The following is a 22,383-nucleotide window of genomic DNA, read 5'->3' as shown; positions in this document are numbered from 1 at the left end:
AAAAAGTGGGAGGCACATATACAAACTGTTGTAATTCCTACACCGTTCACCTGATTTGGATGTAAATACCCTCAAATTAAAGCTGAAAGTCTGCAGTTAAAGCACATCTTGTTCGTTTCATTTCAACTCCATTGTGGTGGTGTATAGAGCCAAAAAGATTAGAATTGTGTCGATGTCCCAATATTTATGGACCTGACTGTATATCAGAAATCTGGGTTTCTTTCAAACAAATTTCCCAAAAATAACTGAATGAAGTTGGTTAGAATCCTAGATGTAACACAGAATTGGGTAATAATTTATACTTTATGCTTTACAAACAGGCAAACCAGAGGAGGACAGCATGTGAGTACGTAGGAAAGTGCGTCGAAAGTGTCAAAGAAAGCCTCCAAAGCATTAAAACTGTCCAAAAAAGGGTCCCAAAAAAACGCAGAAATTGTCAGAGAAAAGAATATAAAAAAAAAAGTGAAAAGTGTCAATAGTGTCGATAATTGTCAAAATATGGCCGACGGAAAGACAATACGTGGGTTGAATTGTACCCTAATGAAACAGGGACTGCTGCTTAGAGGAAAGGTGGAGATAGACTGACTGAACAAAGTGATTTGCATTAGTTGGGGGGAGATGTAGATGTTGAAACGTTTGTTGGTGAGAGTGACAGGATGATGATGGTTATTTTGATCTAACAGTTTGCTCCCCTCATGTTCAGGAGCTGTGCTCCTTTACATCCCCTCTGCCGTCAACTGCTGCAAGAAGAAGTACCTATGCTCACTGGTCACAATAGCTTTACCCACCCGCAGCCTTCGCTCAAGCAGTAACAGTAAGATGCAAGTAACATCTCCAAAAGCCCACATCTCCTTTGGCCGCCACTCCTTCCAGTTCTCAGCTGCAAATGACTGGAATGAACTACAAAAAACCCTGAAACTCAAAACCCTTATCCCACTAACTAAGTACATCTGTCCGTGCTCCCGTCTGATCACTAGCCACTTTCCGACCGGAGGGATTTTTGCAGTTCCTAGAACATGAAATTCCTAGAACCCTTTTTTTCTCGTGTTCCGACTGGACCAATTTGGGGATTTTTAAGTCCCTCTGGCTGCAGTTCCTGTAACTCTTTCAGCTCCTACTTCAGGGCACGGTCTTTTCTCTTTTCCCTTTTCAGCATATGAACCTAGGTCAACGAGGGTCGGGTTTCTGGTACAGACAGATGTCAACAATGGGACAATTTTAACAATTTTCGCCATCTTATTCATCACTAATTTCACTTCTGACAACATTTTAGGTGAGAAATTAACTGTTTAGATTTCGAATATAGGCAGTCTTACGAAAATTGATGCCGAATTGACAATTTGCGTCAAAGTTTTCGGAGTTGAGAAGCTCCATGAAGTGAGGCGACAGCCAGCAGGCGACAGCCAGCAGGCGCCTGCCCCGGCCTCTAGCTCGTCCAGTCATGCTCAGAGACCCCGCTGTGAGCTGGAGGTCTCTCACACCGCTCTCGTAAATAAGAGGCTTTTATTTCGCCGTTGACGGTTCGTTTGTTTAAATATCACAACACATGTCCATCAAAAGATTAACGGGAACCTGTGGTTAACTGTCTTTTCGGAGTTAAACTCCACAAGCGCGTCCTGCGGCTGGCCGGCCGTCACACACACACACATACACACATACACACATACACGTCCACAGCGCAGCAGGCAGAGGCAGTGGAGAGAGAGATACCCGTTTCTCTTCGGGAGACTTGTTTAAATTATGACAAATACGCTATATACATTAGACTTAGTATTTAGTTCATACTTTTTTTGGTGTATTGGTTTTCTGATTTTAATGCTATAAAGACTGTTGCCGTGCTTGCATCACTCCCTTACCCCTCCTATAGTCCCTATGGCCACTTGACCAGTGCGAATGCAATTGGAAAAAAACGGTTTTGGGGGAGAGTAGTTAGTAGATCTGTTTAGAAGTGGACTTTTTCCATAACTATGTTCCTGTAACTACTTGGTCGGAAAGCGGCTACTGTATGTGCTAACTGCTCCCTGTCTTTCATCCACTGTTTTTGCACACCCTTACCCCATTATCTCTGTCATGGCCCACTGCATAGTTGCACATCCACACCTGCATTGCTATATTTGTTTACGCTATTTTTCACTAACTTTTCATCTGCCCTTGTATGCTCAACCGTTATTCTCTTCCCACCTTTGTTGCCACACAATTTTTGCCAATCTACTGATCTACTTCCCTATCTAGTCCACAATCTGCACTAACTGTATAGACTATATTGACTCTTTACTACATTTCAGCATTTATATAGTCTGTCTATTCTTGTATACTGTTATTACTGATCTTCATCACTACCTAGACCACTATTTGCACTAACTGTATATTGTCTTTCTCTACATTCAGCATTTATATTACTGCTTACTGTGTTACTACTGATCTACATCACTTAATAGGCCGCTGTATTTTGATTCTCCACTACACCTCAGCATTTATCTAGACTGTTATATAAATTGTGTTACAACTGATCTACTTCACTAACTAGACCACCAGACTGTTTATTGACTCTTTACACCATCTCAGCAGTGATATAGACTCTCTGTTCACGTATATTGCATATCCATCTACTTACTTACACCTCACTACGTGCCAGTCTTTGTAATGCCCACTTATTTTGCACTTTATGTAGTATTTTGTATTCTGTGTTCTTGTACTGTATTGAATGTGAAACTATTTGTTGTTTGCACACCTATGCTTTTCTTGGCCAGGTCGCCGTTGCAAATGAGAACCTGTTCTCAACGGCCTACCTGGTTAAATAAAGGTTAAATAAAAAAATTAAAAAGTGCTGACACACCAATCACCTCAGACACAAGAAGAAGCTGAAGTAGAATCAACAATCAATATTGTCAATAAAACATTTTTGACAAGCAAGATTGATTGATTAATAGATTGTTTTTCTTACTTACAGTTTTTACCTTCCTCTGAAGTTCCTGCGGGAAAAAAAACTTAACACAAGAAAGAAGTACATTAAAATGACCGAGTGATGTTATTCTTTGCTTTTATTTCCAAACTGTCATGACAACAGCTCAAAGTTTGAGACACAGCTGGCATAACTATCAACAATAAGGCTTGACAAAATAATGCAAACATACCATTATGGACTATGTCAAACAATACAGTCTGTGTGAAGTAGACGTTGCTTTTAAATAAATTCACATTTCATACAGTACAGCTCCACTCTCAAGGCGTGTGCCATGTTGTCCACAGCTAAAAGGTAACGTGCTGAAATATGACAGAAGGCAGAAAATGTCTTAAATTTCCTTGAATGCGTAGATACATTACTAAGTCAGTGGTTTGTAAAGAGATGATGCACAAGACGATTATTCAGACGGGACCAGTTAAACTTATCTGTAATAATAAGTGATTACTTATTTCTTGTGTTTACTTCATAGCTGTAGCATTATTGATTTATATCAATGTGGAAAATACTTATTTACCCTAAATGTAATTACTTATTGTGTCATATCTACTTACAAGTTACTGTCACATATCTTAGGTTTAAAGGTTTCTTACGAGCTATAATGAAGATGTGATAACGGCCACGTTGCTGAAAGACCTTATCGACAACTCTGCTCTTAACATTCGATCTTTGGTGTCAATATTCAGATCTAATGTTCAAGGGGAAGCTGTGTAACCATGCCTTACCTAAATATAAAACACTATTAGCGCACTTACTGACCTTTAATCTGTTTCATTGCTTATTCCTATGGGGAAAAAAATAAACAACTGGAACCACTCTGCTACTTTATGCATGGGGAACTAACGAGACCATACACACGTTTATCTCTGCACAAATGGAACTTTGTTATCTGCTAATTCAGTAACAATTATATTGTATGCAGGCTGTTTAATAGGCAAATCTCTTAGAAGTCATCTTGTCTTGTGCTCTTTTTTTTATTTGCATTCACTTCATGGTCTCATTTCATTGTAAAGATGTTTAAATATCAACCTGTCAGTTGAAAAGGAGAAAAACAAAGGCCTCTTATCATTCATATTGTCACTGCATCGCCATTTGGTGTACAAAAAGTCATACTTGTGAAAAACTACAAGCACCAATTCTCAATATGAAATGTCTAGCCGTGTTAAATACTTACCTTAAAGTTGGTTTTTATTGCATTAAGTGTTACCCCTTGAAAGCAACATGAAGCGTTACATTAGACTGGACAAGCAAAACAATGTATGTGCTGTTGCTTTAGGCCAACACCTGCAGTGTGTTGCAGAGTACAGCACAGCCACTGCTGCAACACAGACATGGAGCACCCTCCCTGCAGCCGAGAAGATGCTTCTTGTGCTTGAAGAGGACCGGTCCAGCTCCATCTTTTTACCCCCCCACCCCCACCGTCAACTGTTCCATCTCTCTTTCTTGGGTTGGATTATTTGTCGATGAGTTTAACCAGGCTCTGGCGAAGATCATTAAGGTCAAAGATCTTGATGTCCAGAATTTCGATGGCCCTCTGGACTTCAGAGTCCATGCGATCCCGATCCTCCAGAGAGTTATTCAGGTTCTGCTCGGTGTTCTGGATGCGACGCTCCAACTCTGCATTACGCATCTCTGTCTCCTACAGAAAAAGAGGAGGCTGCTGTCAATTCCGCTACTGGTTATTTCACTAGTGCTCAACAAATGTGTGCACAATTTATGAAAGCAGACCACGTTGTCGTAATCATCTCACTCCTACCCGTAATCTGTGAATGGCCTCATCCCTGTCGTGTTCCATCTCGTGGTACTCTACTTTCTTGCTTTGCAAAATGTGGATTTCCTGGAAAAGATTTAAAATGCACGCCTGATTTTGAGTAGCTGAATCTTTCATCAACTCCTGTGATGAACATTAACCCTGGGCCGCTGCAGTAAGGACTGAGCCTTTGCCCATTAGGGGTGCACGCTCAATCAGGAGAGCTACCAGGGCGCCCCAGAAATCAATAATTTGACTAATATTGACCTAAGAATAATGTTTTGATTTAAAAATGGGCCTCCAGAGTCTTTGATCAGAACTGCGTCCATAGCAGCAGGCTATTATTTAGAAATATCAGACCGTAGAATGCCGTAATTGACCAATCACAATCAGGTATTCAACAATGGCGAGTCTATGTTACTTATTTGACAGAAATATATATGCACTTGCCTGTTATTTCTGACAATTTGATATAGGCTACAAAAATGTTGACTGTGCTTGAGTAAGTGAAACACCAATCAACAAAACTGCTTCAAAAATATATCAAAAATATTTAAATCCCACCGTTACAATCCCCTGGAGAGTTCAACACAGCCGGAATCTGGACGGTAAAACGGATATAAGCGCCACTATTCAAGTTTATGCTCTGCTTTTCGAAGGTTGTTTGGTAAATTGCTATTAAACACAGTCGGAGAGGATTTGAATTGCTAATTTTTTCTCAATTCTTTTCCTTGTGGCACTGATTTTCCTTTTGGTGCTGGCTAAAAGACTCCTCTATGAAGGAAAAGCCCTGAATAAGCACCAACCTCATCTTTGGCCTTGAGCAGGGCCTCCAGCTCCTCCAGGGACTGGGTCAGCTCATCCTTCAGCCGCTCACTGGGGCCGTGGCCTCCGTGGGCTTCTAACTCAGCCACCTTACAACACACAACAAAGTCATGGTCAGCATGTGGGACATGGCTTCAGTTTACCTCTTACTATTAGCTCATCCAATCGGATTGAATTTTGCAAAAACTTTCGATACTCACTTTTTCTCACTTTTCTTAAACGGTAGACTAGCCAGTAGGTAAGACTTATAAAACTAACTTTCATATTTGCTGAAACTGACCCTATGTTCCAGTAGAACTACATGAAGCAGGTAAAAATAAAATAAAAAGAATCTGGCTCCTCTGGCACCACCTACAGCCTGTAGTGCGAAACAATAACATGCTGGCCTCCCCCCTGCAGTGACTCTGAGGACCCCCCAGGGGGTCCCGGACTCCCTGTTGAAGAGCTCTGCTTCAGAGGCTTCAGGTTATTGGTGAGAGTTCTCAGCCTCACATGCTTTCAGTTATTTTTAACAACTGTATCTACAAGTTCTAACGTGCTACAACTTCAACTAGGATTCATCAACAGGCCAATGTGCGAGTCGTGTCACCATTATCAGGTGAGCTGGAGTGAAATCCTCTCTGCTTTGTCATCTGGGGTGAATCAGATAAAAAAAAAAAAAACTAAACAGAAGGGCAACCTCTAAAATGCCCCCGCGTCTGACAGAGACAAACTGGATTATTATAAACCATGTATGGTTGAGACGAGGAGGAGCGGTAGAAAGAAAAAAAAGAAAAAGAGAACCGAGTGGATGCCAGCTCCCTCTGGTGATTTTTCATTTTCTCCTAACTGGGGCATTGAAAGTAGGATATTGCTGTCCTACAAACCCCTCTCCCTCGCACACCACCCCAGAGACGTGAACCATTTTCAGCCACCTGGTCCCCCTTCCTCAGATAGAGGGAACGAGCTCGGTCCGAAGGAGACTGACACAGACAGGGTTCACACTTGTCTGAATTCATTTGATGACGCAAACGGTTTCTTGTTGAAATACCGGACGAGTGGTGGAGAATTAAAAGAGTAGTGATCGATACTGTAAAGCTGAGCTATAATGGAAAGGGATCAAGGTATTAACGCATTGAATCAGAAAGGTTTGTAATTGTCAGCCTGAGGCGAAGTCGCTCCCAGAGGATTCAGCTACCAGCAAATGTGAAAAGCCCTTTATTGATGAGTGAGGAAAGGGGGGGGGCAGAGGCATCTGCATCCACTGGAACCAGAGAGGTAATTCAAGTGCAGTGGTGGAATGTAGCTAAGTACATTAACTCAAGTACTGTACTTCAACATTCAATATGTTCAAGATGTACTTGGAAATTTTGAGACTTCATTTCCTGCATTCAGATTTTTTATGAACCAATTTATTGTGGAAATACCTTTATTTTGATAATGCAAAGATAAAAAAAAAAACACAGATGACAATTCTAAATATATCAAAAATATAATGGAAAGTACGTTGTTGCGTGTCATTGGGCATTTTTAAGTGGGAATATGGAAATCCTGGAGCTTTCTTAGTGGGTATACTGCGTATACATGGGTATCACATAGACTACACTGCTGGATTATACTTACATACCTTTACTTAGATATCATTTTCAATGCAGGACCTTTACTTGTAACAGAGTATTTGTACAGTGTGGTTTTGGTACTTTTACTTAGTAAGAAGTAAAGGATCTGAATACTTCTTCCACCACTTTTCACGTGTAAAGCCCTCCTGAGGCTCGGGGTATTTAGACCAAACTCCCTTGTGGTGAAAATGTGACAACTGCTGTGTGTGTGTGGTGAACCGGTTCAACCAGCAGGGAAAAAGTTGATTATAGTTTTGGAGGGAAAATGCCTGCAGCACATGTCACGTCAAAGATGAAGTGTGTTACCAGCCTGACTAACTTGTCCTTTTTTTCTTCTTTTTTCTCTGAACAAGCGCTTTCAAACCAAGGCAATGAAGTGACGAGCCAATCAAAACCAGCATGGGCTCTCTCAGCAGAGAAAGACGTGCGACTTGGCCATTACTGAAAGCAACCGATCCCGGCAGCCTCACCTTGCTCTTGTTTGAGCGAGGCTTTTTACTTCAGCACTAGTCTGAGTGTCTGCTGCAGCATTGATAATTAGGTGTGACATGGCCATCATCCTCTGGCCTGCAGGTTACTACAGAACGACTTGGCTGCACATGAAGCCACAAGAGAGAACAACTACTTTTCAGTGTATGACTCAATAATGCATGAAGGGTTTTTTTGTTTTTTCTGGCCTGATTTAACTTTATCCAGTAGTGTTTTGTCTTTAAACAGATCTGTTTCAACACTCACCTCAGGCACCAGGAACACTGTAAAGAGGTCTCATGACAATTCACAATGCATTAATATAGAGCTGTAGAGTTTGAGGTCAACTTTCCCTTTTCATGTAACAGTTAATCCATCCATCCATTCATTCATATAAACCGCTTATCCTGGCCAGCATGCACTGGGTAGGAGGCAGGGTTTATTATTTATTGTTTGCAGTTCACATGAGCTGCATGTCTTTGGTATCTAGAAGTACTCGAAGGATCCGGGTCTTCTAATTCGTTTAAGGTTGCAAATTTTCACAGTACTATAGTCGCCTCCGAAAATATCACGGTAATCGCAAATTTTGATCCGGCCCGCATATCAATTTAGGTTCACAATACATTTTGGCCCGCTTTCAAACTGTAGTTAGTCAAAGCAGAATTTGACAGATTTGCCGACTTTGAAACTTTGCATATTCTGGCTGTAAAACAGGTTGTTGTGAGTCGGCAGTATGGTAGCATACTTTTAAAAATGTAATCATTGTTTCACTTGATTTGCTAAACTCTATGATGGCTTAGGAACGGTTTTGCTGACTTTTTTAGGGCTTTATGTCAACCAAACTGTAAGTGAGAAAGCTATATATGAGACATGCAAGAATACAGTCAAAGACATGTACATTTTTCAATTAAATAAAAGCATGTCAATGAACGATTCATGTCTGGCCCTTGGTGTGATTCTCATTTTCCAGTGTGGCCCTAAGTGAAAAAGAGTTTGACCTGCATGAGGATGATGTGAAGGCAGCAACACTCTTCATGTCCACACTCCGGTAGTACAACCTTGAGAGAGTTTGAGCCAATATAGGAATGTTATATATTGTACTTCTGAACCTACTAATGAAGGCTTCTGAACATTAAAATGTGTTGTGCTGTGTTTAAAGGTGCAGTAGGTAAGACTTATAAAACTAACTTTCTGTCATATATTTGCTGAAACTGACCCTATGTTCCAGTAGAACTACATGAAGCAGGTAAATAAAAAATAATCCGGCTCCTCTGGCACCACCTACAGCCTGTAGTGCGATTTGCAAAAATCCACCGCTCCCTGTTCAGATGCTCCAATCAGGGCCAGGGGAGGGGGGGGGGTGTCTAACTGCGTGTCAATCACTGCTCATGCACAACATTCATTCTCCCTTGTGGGGGGAGGGGCTTAGGAGACCGTTTGGGATTTAGCAGAAAGGGGGGGAGGGACTGAGAAGTTGTCGATGTTCAAATTTTTTTGCTAAGTCCTGGATCTTCACAATCCTACCTACAGCACCTTTAAGGTAAGCGCACTTAAACAGAGCATCTTCAGAGTGCCCTCTGTCCCCGAGTGTCAGACTGAATGCGGTAGAGGCTCACCTGCTCTCTGAGTCTGTCCGTCTCCTCCTGATATGCTGTCAGCTGTTTCTTCCACTGCTCCACATTAGCATTAGCCTCATGCAAAGCTGCCACCAGTTTGGTGTTGCTGTCCTGCAGAGAGAAGAACTCGGCTTCCAGGTTCATCTCACAGATAGACCTGAAAAACACAAACCAAAAACTGTAAAACATATTACGTGATACATTTAATACTGTATATATAAACCTTATGAAAATATGGCTTATATGGCACATCATTATTATACATATTATAAGCCAACCGCTGAAAACAGAGTCCTGTGTAAAACACTGCAATACTGAGACAAATGTTTACTGAATACTACAGCTGGCTATGTAGTAACAACATTTTTTACTGCTGCCAGGAGTTTGGAACATGATGAAAAACTGTTGGCCTGGTTAACACAAGCAGCAAGCCACTATAAGGGCATATAAAAGGCTATACCAAGGACTGCAGCCTGCAGCAGCACACCTACTGGCCAGACTGAAGGTCATTTCACAGGTCTTATAACAAAGCAAAGATTCACTCATTGAAATGCCCAGAGTGCACACAACAAGACCCACAGTAATCCTCTCATCCTGGAGGGCTGACTATCTAAAAAAGTCATCTTCATCAAAAGGCTGAAGGAGACACTGGAAAAAGACTTTTTTTTTTAAAAGGAAATTAGAGTGCTGACATGTCCCTAATAAGTTGGATCATCAAAAAGTCATTGAACAAGATGGTTGCCAAGTAAATTTGGCATCATGGAGTCTTCTTTTGTGTAGTTTTTTTTTTTACATTTATTTCCATTGCAATGATCGCACTGACCTTGACCTGATAAAAATGTTGTGAGTACAAAGCGTCATCATCTGTGTAGCTTAAATCTGAATCCTTTTTGGGACTGCATTCACAGTGGATTTAGTCCCAATATATGATACGTTCATTGCATACACTCACAAATTAGCTATTTGATTGTTTAGTAGACATTTGAAATGATTGAATGTTATTGTTGTTGAGATCAGTCAGATTCTCTCTTCATCCTTCGCCTTTGTTCTGTCCCTCTACATCCAGAAAGCTTGAGGCTGCCCCATGGCAACAGTTTCCCATGGTAACCATTAAGGAGCAGCTTTCTGTCCTAATAATTGGACTGTGAGACATAAAAGCATTGTGGGTGGCTCAAACCGACTGAATGATGGTTTGATGCATGCATCTATGAGTCAATAACTAAAGAATGGCCTCTTCACTTCCGAGAAAGCTTAGCAACAGTGAATGACGTCAAACTGTAATTAACCCACGAAACTGAAAACCATGTTAATACTCAGTGAACTCTGATGGGAAAGTGGATGTTAAATGTAATCGATTCCCTGCTCAAGCACGATCAATAGTATCGATCAAATGAAATCTGTAGCAACCTCATGTCATTTAGCAGATGTTGGAATTACAAAATAATATATTGTCCGAACTAAATGCCAGCACCATCACAAGGATGATTAATCCGTTAAGATGACTATAATAAATGCTGTAAATGTCTCAAGAAGTCCTCATTATTCTGACTAACTTGATTAGAAATCATATTCTGTCTCAACATTATGATTTACAGTTTTCTTAATAACTGGAATAAAATACTTTATTCCCATTATAGTGGAGACGTGGCAGTATGACCTCTGATGTGAATGTATTGCCTGTCTTTAGAAGGCATTGGTTGACGTTTTGGGAAATAGACTTCCATGCCAAGAACTAGATGAGAAGATCAATACCGCTCTCATGTTCTTCCTTTTAAAGGCAGGGTTGGTAATGTTAAAAAGCTAGCAAGATTTGAAAGTAGCATCTCCTCGGGGCTTCACGTCTCACTCACTGGCAAGCAAACAGATATCATACTGAATGTTTAAAACAAACATGACTACTGTTCTACTACTCAGGCTCGTACACGGGAGGGGTAGAGTACGCGCAGCGGGGCAAGGAGGCATTTCATTGCTTCTTTCCAAGCGGACCGCGAGGCAGTGATTGGTGGGCGTTGTTACAGCATTACAGCAGCTACAGATGACGGATCTTTTTGGCTCCTTTTTAAGAGCCCAGAAGTTATTTATTGCTGTCCATTTCACACAATATTTTAAAAAAGTGTATATTGGAAATAGTTACCAACCCTGCCTTTAATATAAAGCTGAACATGAACATTAGCATAAAAGCTTTGTCCAAAGGTGACAAAATCAGCAGCTCTGTAAAACTACAAATTGTCATTTTTATACTTAATTTTTTGTGTGATTAAACAAACAAGACGTTGATGTTAATAAGTGAGCTCTAGAGGTGCTGACAGGCGTTTTTTGTTACCTTTGAACAGAGCTAGGCTAACAGTTAGCTGCCCCCCTGTTTCTTTCTGTCTTTATGCTAAGCTTCGCTAACCTTTACTTGACTGTAGCTTTATATTTACCGTAAAGACATGAGAGTGGTATCATTATCGTATCGTCAGCAAGGAAGGGAATAAGCGCATTTCCCCAAAATGTCTAACTATTCTTTTAATGATTGATTTGAATTGCGTAGATATGTGAAAGCAGCACACTTGTTCATTTCTGTTGTCATTTGTTTTTAGCCGTAACTGTAACATTTAAAGTTATATAGTTCGACACATGGGGGTCTGACCTATCTGCCGTTTCTGCTGTGCTTATTTTCTGTCCTGTGTTGCTTTGCTAGCGTCTTTGATAAACTAGATCTAATGTTAGGAACAGCAACATGTCACCGCCGGTATGACAGACTACTAGTTTGAGTGGTGTCATAATCTTTAGTCTGTGGCCCGACAGATAAATTAGGTCTCCAACCTAAGTGTTGACATATGAAAGCATCAAACATGCATTTTAGATTAATGAGATGAGAGTATATCACGTTGTTCCCTGTCCCCGTTTGCTCAGCGACGTTAGATTGTATGTACGGGACGCAGGAGTTTTGTACCCTGGGTCTATTCCACGTTGTAACTGAACCATCCCCATGACAACTCCATCCACTGATGAAGGCCGTAAGATGTGGCTGAAGGCTCTGGAAACATTTTAGTGAGTGGTTTTAGTGAGCCTTGTGCTAAGATTTTTCTTTTTGTTTGCCAAAATATGTTTCCATGGCTACAAAAATCTAAATACAAGCTTAGTTCCATACACGTTTGTGAGCACTGGATAAAGTGAGAGATAATCTTGCCTTGAAGTTTTCTTTTAATTTTCTTTTAAATCACAATGCAAGATTTTTATAGAAGTCATAATCACCAAATTGAAACACCTATACAAAACATTAGCATTACACAAAGGGTTTCTTATCGCAGTACTTATGTGTTTGAACAGATCGGTGGTGGTGTGATGTGCGGGCACATAACTCAATTACCCTTCAGAGAGCATCTTTTTAATGCGCTCCTTTTCAGAAGACAGCGTGATGTCCGCGCTCTGGCTGCGGAACAGCTTGTCCTCGGGTCCGTTCACACACATCACCGGTGGAGACTGGAGTTCATCCGAGAGGTCCTGAGAAACACATCAGTAAATGGATTCTACTGATAATAACCCAACGGATTATACAGAGAGGGGTGGCTTCTTTCACCAACACTGCGTTGACATCTTAAAAATCTCATTCACATAAATCCAATAAAGATTGCTCAATGTTTAAATTAAAAACACACACAAATAAAGTAAAGCTATACAGCAGAACAATTTTTTTGTCTCCTGATGGACTTATGGTAATGTGAGCTGTATTACTGAGATAGTTATGGTGTCTGTTTCGGTCTGATAAAATAAGAGCTATCACAGCATCAAAGCAGGTATAAATTCTCTCTCAGAGACAGACAGAAAGGAAAAGAAAGATTTTCAGAGCATATTGGCGCACATGTTTGTTTTTTTTGTCGTCAGTTTCTGCTTTGTGTGGTGTCAACAAATACTTTTTTTCCACGAGTAGGAAGATTAAACAACAACGGTAGACTCACCTGTGAGAACTACAGAGGAAATCCATCAGGTGGAGAAAAAACAAAAACAGACAAAGAAACATGTCATCACAAAACTCACCGTACATAATGACCTTTCCAAAAAATTATCACAACCACAAGCAGTTAAGAAGCTCAGCGCTACTTAGCAAGAATCAAGCACAATTAATTGACGCAGTTGGCATTTGTCTGGAGCTTCTCCAATGTGTTCATTAAATCGATAAAGACGTGGAGCGAGAGACATCACTTGGAATCGGTTCTACCGTAGAATTATAAAAGGAAATGGGCATGTGCCTCATGGCCAAGCAGATGTTACTGATGGGCAATTATTCTCTATTGATCAAAAGAGCACTGAGCCGACTACATTTCCATCATTACGGTGTGTGAGTCAGAGGTTTCTCAGTAGCAGTGGATGTGTTCAGGGGTGTCGGACTGGGGGGAAAAAGGGGACTGAGTAACCAGGGCCCTCATGTGAGGAGGGTCCAAAAAGATGCTAGAATGAATAGCTGTGGATACGGGGAGGGGCCCATAGAAACTGCCTTTCTACAGGGCCCAGGATTTTGTGCTACGCCCCTGGATGTGTTGCACCGCTGAGCGCCACGGGATCATTTTACCATTGTCCTAGTTTTCCTCACTTTCTCCTCCCTCCGAGACAAGTGACCCAGCTCATCTTTCTTCTACCTTTCTTTTCTCACTCCCTCCATCCCGCCTTTGAATTAGTAACAGTGGCCCTGTCTAATAGCTGAACTGCTGCAAAGTAACAGAGGTGCATTCATCTAACTTTGACCAGTGCTCACTGTGTCTCTCCTCAATCCTAAAAAAATGACAAAAAAAAATGCATCGCTGAGGGTGGATCATGACAACGTTCTCACGTCTACACTTTCTGCCTCATCTACTTGCAGAGGCTTGCTATACTTTCATGTTCACGTTGTTTTTCCTCACCTGAGGAGCAGCGATGCTTAGCGCCGTGTTGGCCAGTTCTTTGTCCTGCGACTTCTCTCGTGCCAGACGAGCTGCATCTTTCACCTCCTTAAACTTCTCGGAGAACTTTTCAAAAGGGGGACAAGTAGACATAGACATTGACATATAGACAGTAAGCATCTCGACTTAATTTTGGCAAAAATGGCACCCCATAGTAAACAGGTTCAGGTAATGACACATTCATAATGCAGCACTCATTAGCCTCCGCAAATGTGCAATGATTGGGAAGTTTTGATAAACAAAGAAGATTGCCTGAAGTATTTATCAGTGCTTTGAGCTCCATAGGCTTTGGGTTAGTTTACCTGGTGCAGCTGTTGCTCTGTAGCAAAACCAAGCCCGTACACAGTGTTGGCCCTGCTGTCCGCCCACTGACCGAACTTCTGGGACGTCTTGGTAAACGTCATGCTGGGTGTTACGGTGCAGTTGATGATTGCCTGCAGATGCAGAGACAACAAAGATCGTCCATTCAGGTGGGTCTACAGCAGTGAACAACACAGAAGTTTCAGGGAGATGTAGGCCAGCAGCAGATCTAAGAATCCAGACGAAACAAAGCACTTAAAATGACATTTAAATAATGTTTCATAACTCTAGGCCTTGTCTATATTTTGCTTTTTGTCATTCCAGACCCTATAGCACCGTATAGCACTTCTGTACAAATGTCCATTTTTTGTTATGATATTTTCCTATTCTTGTGCTGAAAAACAATAAAGGTGCAAAAGCAAATATAGATTCAAGGGGTACTCTAGCGGTTTATTATTGAAATTAATTAACCCCTAACCCAAAAATTTGGGGAACTCACAAAAGAGAGATTCGGAAAAAGAAAAACTCAATGTTGAAGCCACAGAGGCATCAGACAAATGATTCATTGATGGAATTGCCTTAAATGTTGCTTTATTGTAAATACAGCAACATTTAAATATAGTTTTCAAACTAATTATTTTGTAACTCTCACACGGTGGATTTATCCTTTAAGTTGAATTGTTCATTTGTCTACTATAATTTTGTGTCATTATTTGAACACATAAACCTTGACATCTTTGCTGGAAAAGTGAAAAACACAGGGAAACATCTGTGCTTACTGTAACATTTCTGAAGCACTGACTTTCCTCTGGGATTCCTGTCAATTAGCTATTTTCAAGTGCTTCCTCCCTCGAGACATGTTTGTTCTTCTGAACACGATCAAAGACTGATGCCATGTCACTCTGCCATGTCACAAGCTCTTATTGTTCAGGAAGTCAATTCTGAGCAGAGGCCAATTTAACACATTCACATTCCTGACAAAGAGAAGAACGGCAGCAAAGATACACAAACGCAGCACATCCACCAGGTTCATCACCTCAGTCTCGAAGCCACCTCGCTCCCACTGAGCACATGAGGAAAAAATGATTAGAGCGGACCTATTTTTACGTCATCTCCAGCCTTACAATACAGGACCTGATTTAAAATCCCAGAGTTGCAGGGCAGTGGCAGCTTAGGACGACACTTTTCTACCTTTCTCTCTCTCCAACAAATGATTACATGAACTCTACAGTCTCCATTTTTGCGCTGACATGTTTGACATAACATGTTGGAAGGTGGCGACAGCAGTGAAGATTACTGTGGAGCCAGACACCAGTCCTGGCAGGATTGGGCTGCTGACCGACCAACTGCCACCCCGCACAGCCTTCTGGGAGGCAGAAATGTGGGTCAGACCAGAGGTGATAAGAAGAGATCAGATTGACCCTCCCTCTCCCCCCCCTTCATCCCAGCGACTGATGTGGACTCTTCCTCATAATCTAAATCCACAGGATGCAAGAAAGACGCTCTGGCTGCTGATTTGCTGACACCCACTGTGTTTTTTATTTACTATATATATTTTTTTAACCTCACTGATCTTCTGGTAGGACGACGGCGGGTGGAAAGGAAAATTATTGTGAGGGTGTTTTGTTTGGCCCGCGATCTTTGTTCCAAGTTACTCAATAGCCTCTTTGTTGCCAAGGCCATCATCTTCACTGCAATAAACAGAATAAATACTTTGAGAAAATCCCTCAGAAATTGGGTGTTTGAATCATAAATGATACACGGTTCACATTAGAGAGCTCTAGATATCAAATCTGCTGGAACTATATGTTGCGTTTTTTTATACATTATATATTTTTTTTTATGTTTCTAGGTTTCTATGTTGAATTTACAAGTCTCTCTCTCTACCGTCCACATTATCACCATTATAACCATTTGTCTCCCCCTTACCTTGGTCCCACCCACGCTGATGATACGGTAGACGTTGCGGTTGGCATCATAGAAGAAGGACACGGTGACGGCATGTTTGCTGGCCGGGATCCAGTTCCTCTTGGTGGTGGGGTCGATCTGGAAAACATGGGCCCGGGAGCAGAAGATCGGCTGCTCCCTGGAGGAAGAAGCAAAGGGGATGGTGAGAAAATTGTTTCTGTATAAAAGGAAATGTCAAAAAGCAAACCCTTTCACACACTTCAGGTTTATTAGCAACGGTTTAGAAGCAACTGAATATAATGTAGTTAACTTTGAGTGAAGAGCAGGGAGTTCTGGACATTCTAAAATCCTAAAGACAAGACAAAAAAAACTCTTTGCATGGACTACAATGTGTTTGCTCGTGATTTGGGCATCAAAACATTTAAATCGTCCTTGTTTAAAACCCATTATCATACAACTCTGTTCAAAATTGTGTCTCTTCTTTGTATAAAAAGAGAAGTTTCATTATTTTAAAAATAGTAGGTTTCCATCTCTCTCTATGCCATCCAGGGACAGATGCCAGAAACCATCCTTTGGCTTTCTCCCACACTTTTCCCTGCGTCATTCACCATACAGGGCTGTCACTTAGCTGGCAAATGATGTTGACTAAAACGCTCTGAACCCTCTCCCGAGTCGTTCACCCTCCACCTTCTGCTCTGCTCCTGCCAGTATTTGCAGAGATGTATCCTGGATACGAGGTAAATATGTCAAAGCAACAAAGTCCCTAGTGTTGGGAGGAAGTCTAGCCACAGTCATGTGGTATGAATAAGCAAGACTGCTAAAGGTCTTTCTCTCTTTTTAACTCCCTTGTTCCTCTTCAGCTGGACATTTACAGCACTGTGTTTAACCACACTCTGATATAAATTAAAAGCAGCATACATTTAACATTTGCTAATTAGAACTTAACACACATTATAGCTGAGGCTGATAGGATTAGTTTGGCAGGTATTAGGTCATAACTCTGGCCTCTGACCTCCTGGTACCGTACACGCCGGTACGTACTTTGAGATCCTCAGGCAGAGGTCTTTTGTCTGTTCCAGAGGCCCGGCGGAAACCTAAAGGGGGCCCAGCGTTTGCAGTCAGGACCCCGAGGCTCTGGAACGATCTGCCGGAGGATATCGGCTCAGCTGAGTCAAGAGTCTCCTTTAAAAAGGTGCACTATGAGTTCCTGCATGGTTTCAGCGTGATTTCATTTTGTCTCAAATCGTAGGCCTCTCTCCTTGATCCGCTAGCTGCCTGCCCCCTGAATACACTGTGAAAAAGCCCGGTCTCGGGAGACTACACGGGGATCGTAAACGTCAAACCAACACTAGGGGCACAGGCTGTGCACCAAAATACAACAAACCACGTTCCAGCCAATCACCGACAAGATGGTTGGGGGAGGGGGTGGGGTTTAGTGACAGTTAGTCAGTTAGTCATGACAGTTACGGAAACATGGGGGGAGGGGCGAGCTTGCTCTGTTTTGTTTGGCATTTACTTGGAGCGTCAACAGAAGTGACGTCATGCAGGAACTCATAGTGCACCTTTAAGTCCCTTCTTAAAACGTACTTCTATCGAGGAGCCTTTCCTGATTTTATTTGAGCTTAAACCTCCGTTGAACAGTCTTTTATTTCTTTAAACAAAAGGTTTTTCCAATTCTTACCTACATTGTACAGGTTTTTATACACCAAATAGTTTTTTTTAATCTCTTTTGTTTAAAAAAAACCTGATGTCTTAATAGCTGGTCTGTTTTATTTTTTGCTGTTTTGTGAAGCACTTAAAAAAAAGTGCTCTATAAATAAAGATTATTATTATTTATTATAAGCCAAAGTATTCAACACATTTTCACCTGCTGGTGGCGATACATCCTATGAGGACCATAATTGCCCATGCCAAATTTCATGGCACTACATCTAACAGTTGTTGAGATATTTCAGTCCCGGGGTGTTCACTGTCTTCTCTCTGAAATGTATTTAAACTATGGAAGACAAATTATAAACCCACTGCTGATGTGTTTTTGGTACAGACAATAATACTGAATAAAAGTAACATGTGAAGACGCTACTGTTCATCACTCATTCATTTTTGCATCTCACACTGTTTCCTAAAAGAGGTGCCAAGTTAAAATATGAAATGGTAAAAAAAAACAGGACACCTTTTCTTCTATGCAGTATTGTAAGTTGCAGCGGATGTTCCCAATAGAACTCTATTATTTTGGCCGGTCACTGTACATTTTTATCTGACCCCATTAGTGACACACAAATCCAATAATGGTCTTTCTGTGTTTCTCAGCGTAGTAGCAGACCATCATAAAAAGAAACATAATATGGACTTGTACATGCACTGCGTTTCAAGGACACACTGAAAAGGTGTTGATATGAACAGGGGCATTTCGACAGCTGACCTACGTCAGACTGATATTAACCCGCGCTATAATTCTCCTTCTCAACTCACAGTAATCCTCCATCTTGTCAACCACTGATACACTGATCCGAGGTCTGACTGGGACAGGACACTGGGCTGAGTACTGTTTGGAGCTGGGATTGAGATTATTTGTGCTCTGGCTTTCTACTGATACACTAAATTAAACTGTCATATTTGAAGAAAAAAAAACAAGGAAGCAGTAAAGCCACCTAAACTATTTTAAAGGAGCGCTCCTTAGCAGTCACATAAAGTTGAGGGTCGGTTTAAAACAAGAATGATCAGATTTGAAGCAACATAGGCTGAGATACCTTGACGTTTACTCCCTAGTATGAATAAAGCTTCAAATATACAGGATCCTACAATTGCCATAATCCAATTCAACAGCATAATTCATTTGACCAAGCCTTCTTGTTATCATCTTTTAAACTCCATGAGCCCAGTTTATAAAGTAGGTTTTCTGTCAAATATTTGAAGCCCAACTCAAAATAACCCAATGACATCATCAGGGGTTATTTTTTTCTCCTGGGACATTATATGTAAGCTGCTCGTTTTGTATTATAATAATTTTATAAATAATATGATATATTTAGGGCTAGAACTAACACTTAAGTTTCATTATCAATTATTCTGCCGACTATTTACTCCATTTATTGGTTGGTCCATAAAATGTCAGAAGATAGTGAGAAATGCTGATCAAAGTTTCCTAAAGCATCCCTGCTTTAGGTGACGTCTGCAAATTGCTTCTTGTCCGAGCAACCATCCAAACCCTAAAGATAGTTTGTTATCATACCAAGACCAAGAAAAACAGCAAATCTTCACAGTCAAGTCATAGCTATATACAGCATCCGTAGCTATATTTGTCACTACATCGCTGAATTTTGCACTGAACCATCCCTCACAGGTTTGTTTTTTTTTGGAAGCCCATATTACTTCCAATGAGACAACACTTCCACAGCAAAGTTATGGCAGTAGCTCAGTCCGTAGGGACTTGGCTTGGGAACCAGAGGGTCGCCAGGTTCAAATCCCGCTAAGTACCAAGTAGGGAGTTTGGACTGACTGCTGGAGAGGTGCCAGTTCACCTCCTGGCATTGCCCTTGAGCAAGGCACAGAAACCCCCAACTGCTCGGCGGCACCTGTCCATGGACAGCCCCCCTCACTCTGACATCTCTCCATTAGTGAATGTATATATATGTATACTGTATATCCTGGGCATGTGTATGTATTTCAGGCCTGTGTGTAACAGCAGAGTGTAAAATGTAATTTTCCCTTGGGGGGATTAATAAAGTATGCCTTCTTCTTCTTCTTTTATCCTATTACTGCCAAGGTTTGGTGTCTGTGCTCTGCTGGCATCTGATGAGATGCACCAGAGCTACATGTTGAGCTTCACTGCTTATCCTAACCGACCAGAAATCAAACCTGCAACCTTCCATGGTAGAGTTAATCATTTTAGAACATTTAGCTGCAAGTGTGTGTGTGTGTATGTATCTGTCAACACTTGCTCCTTCCTGTGTGTGAAAATCATTGTTGCAACACTCTGGTGGTGTTAAAAAAAGAAGAAAAAAAAACAGTGTGAGTGTATTCCGTTGACTGGTCGGCCCTCGCACTTCTCAAGGATGTTCAGTCACTCGACCTTCATCCTGGGCAGATGGATGTGGCCTTCAGGGCTTAACGGGGGCCTCTAAGCACAACAAAGCCTGATAGTGATGGGATGGGGGTCGGGCCTGCACCTCATGATAAATAACCCCACTAATTCCTACCACAATCCACAATCTGCTTTACTGGGTTTCTCTTGTCACCCACTCATCTGATCTAAATCTTTTATACACAGATGTTAAACATTAGGAAGACAGATTTCTAAATAAATGCAAGGCTGCTACTTTACTTTAGCACCAATCCTCTGGGAATGGAGGAAGGAAGGAAGAGCACCTATATGTTCTTTGAATAATCCATCTAAAAAGACAGCAGTGCAAAAACATCTGTGGCAGTTCACAGCTGTCCTAGAGCAGATTAATACTCACATCAGACAGAAGTTTTTAAATCAATTGTAACGAAAGCAGTTTCATACACTAATGCGATCGCTCCTTGGTCCTTTCTTAGTTACAATTGCAATAAAAGTATCCTAAACAGAGTCATTACTAAGAATTATAGATCAAATAATATGAAGACTCTTGGAGGGGGCACATGGAGGAAGAACATTACAGAATGTCGCCTTCATTTAACAGATTCATCAAGTCTGAAGTGTCCCTGCTGTGTTAGTACAAGGGTTGAAAAGAAACCACAACATTGCTCCACACTCACTGCACAGAAAAATCATTTGATGCAAGTTTCCTAAAACAGTGTTTCGGTAGTACAATCATTTTAAATTATTACTATTTAACTGTCTTCAAGTTAAGGCGCTTTTCCCCTTGTTCTTAAATCAAGAACACTTTCTTATTTAAGGATTATGTGGAGTGGTTGGCAAGCACAAGAAATCAAATGTTATATTGGTAAATGTCATAACAAGTTGGTAAATGTTGACACACTCGGGCTCAGAAATGTTCTTACCTTTCTCTGTGGTGAGGAAACATCTTAAAAGGTGACTGAGACTTCTTTTCTACAAAAAAAGAGAGGAGAGAGTTGAAGCAGTGCATCCATTAAACCAACAACTTGTTCACGGTCCAAATGTGAACAGAAAAAAAAAGGAGATGGTTCCACAGATTCAATAACAAACTCCTTACTCTCAATTGTCATTTGGAGCCTAATTAAAGCTCGGCAACCCAGCCGCACTTACCCCATTTTGGTGTACAGTAAACCCTTGGTGAGCTTGTGTTGTAGCCTATCTATCAATAATTCCTCGCTGCTGTCGCTGTACCAGTCTGCTCTTTCTTTCAGTCTGAGCTACCAGATGCTTTATTCTCCAGGGGGGGATGTTTCACTGCAAGGTGGTGCACACAGTTTGCTGCAGCCCGCAAAGTGTCCGTACCGTCCTGTGCTGTCCTGGCCAGCGGCGTCCACCGAACACCTCCGCGGAGCCCGGAGAGTCACAACCCGGCGGAGGCAGAGCTGCTGACCTCGGTGACTGAAGTGACCGCGGTCCGGCGTGTGTCCATCCTCCACCAGAAAAGATGAAGCAGCTTTCCTTTTCTCTTTCTGACCTCGTCCCGGTGGCCAGATTTCTCCGCTCTCCTGTCTCTAGTTTCCAGCTCTTCGTTCAGCAGGCGGGCGGCACGCACTCAACAGTCGGACAGTAGAGTAGCACCTTCCGGCTCTACATGCTCCGAGCCCCCGCTACAGCTGCATGAGGCAGCGAACTGTGTCAACCTGCCTGCAGCCAATGAGCCTGCATTTGTGCATACTACTGCAAACTGGATCTTATAGGTCTGCTTGCCGCAGTTTTAAGGCGTCCCGAAGGAAAAGTCTTGACCTAAATAGACTTCTTAAGAATCATACTACAGCCCATATTGGACTACAGCTGTAACACAATGTGTTTTTATTTATAACTGCAAGTAGTTCTGATCTAAGAGAGCCTTACATGCTTACAAATGTGGCAGTCTGCCAATCCATCTGCAACATAACTGAAAAAACAAAACAGAAATACAACTGTGAAGTCAAG

At 41.5% G+C, this 22,383-nt stretch overlaps 1 protein-coding gene across 6 annotated transcripts; it reads right to left on the bottom strand.

Moving 5' to 3' along the window:
* Window positions 1-3,713: 3,713 nt before the first annotated feature.
* LOC144526202 (homer protein homolog 3-like) lies at window positions 3,714-22,289 on the bottom strand. 6 transcript variants are annotated; one of them, XM_078263493.1, is made up of 10 exons: window positions 21,562-22,289; window positions 21,336-21,384; window positions 16,371-16,527; window positions 14,444-14,617; window positions 14,103-14,207; window positions 12,575-12,708; window positions 9,220-9,376; window positions 5,519-5,626; window positions 4,719-4,799; window positions 3,714-4,601 (listed from the first exon to the last, which is right to left on the bottom strand). In XM_078263493.1, exons 2-10 carry the CDS (start codon window positions 21,356-21,358, stop codon window positions 4,416-4,418), a joined length of 1,125 nt encoding a protein of 374 aa, XP_078119619.1. In that variant the 5' UTR covers window positions 21,359-21,384; window positions 21,562-22,289; the 3' UTR covers window positions 3,714-4,415. The 6 variants fall into 6 exon arrangements, with proteins under 6 accessions (XP_078119619.1, XP_078119622.1, XP_078119623.1 ...); XM_078263496.1 differs by having other exon boundaries at window positions 12,575-12,687; XM_078263497.1 differs by having other exon boundaries at window positions 14,444-14,575.
* Between the last annotated feature and the right edge of the window lie 94 nt (window positions 22,290-22,383).

This window comes from Sander vitreus, chromosome 12, assembly GCF_031162955.1.
Source record: "Sander vitreus isolate 19-12246 chromosome 12, sanVit1, whole genome shotgun sequence".
In the NCBI taxonomy this organism is placed as follows: domain Eukaryota; kingdom Metazoa; phylum Chordata; class Actinopteri; order Perciformes; family Percidae; genus Sander; species Sander vitreus.
This window is presented reverse-complemented; position numbering and strand designations above follow the sequence as displayed.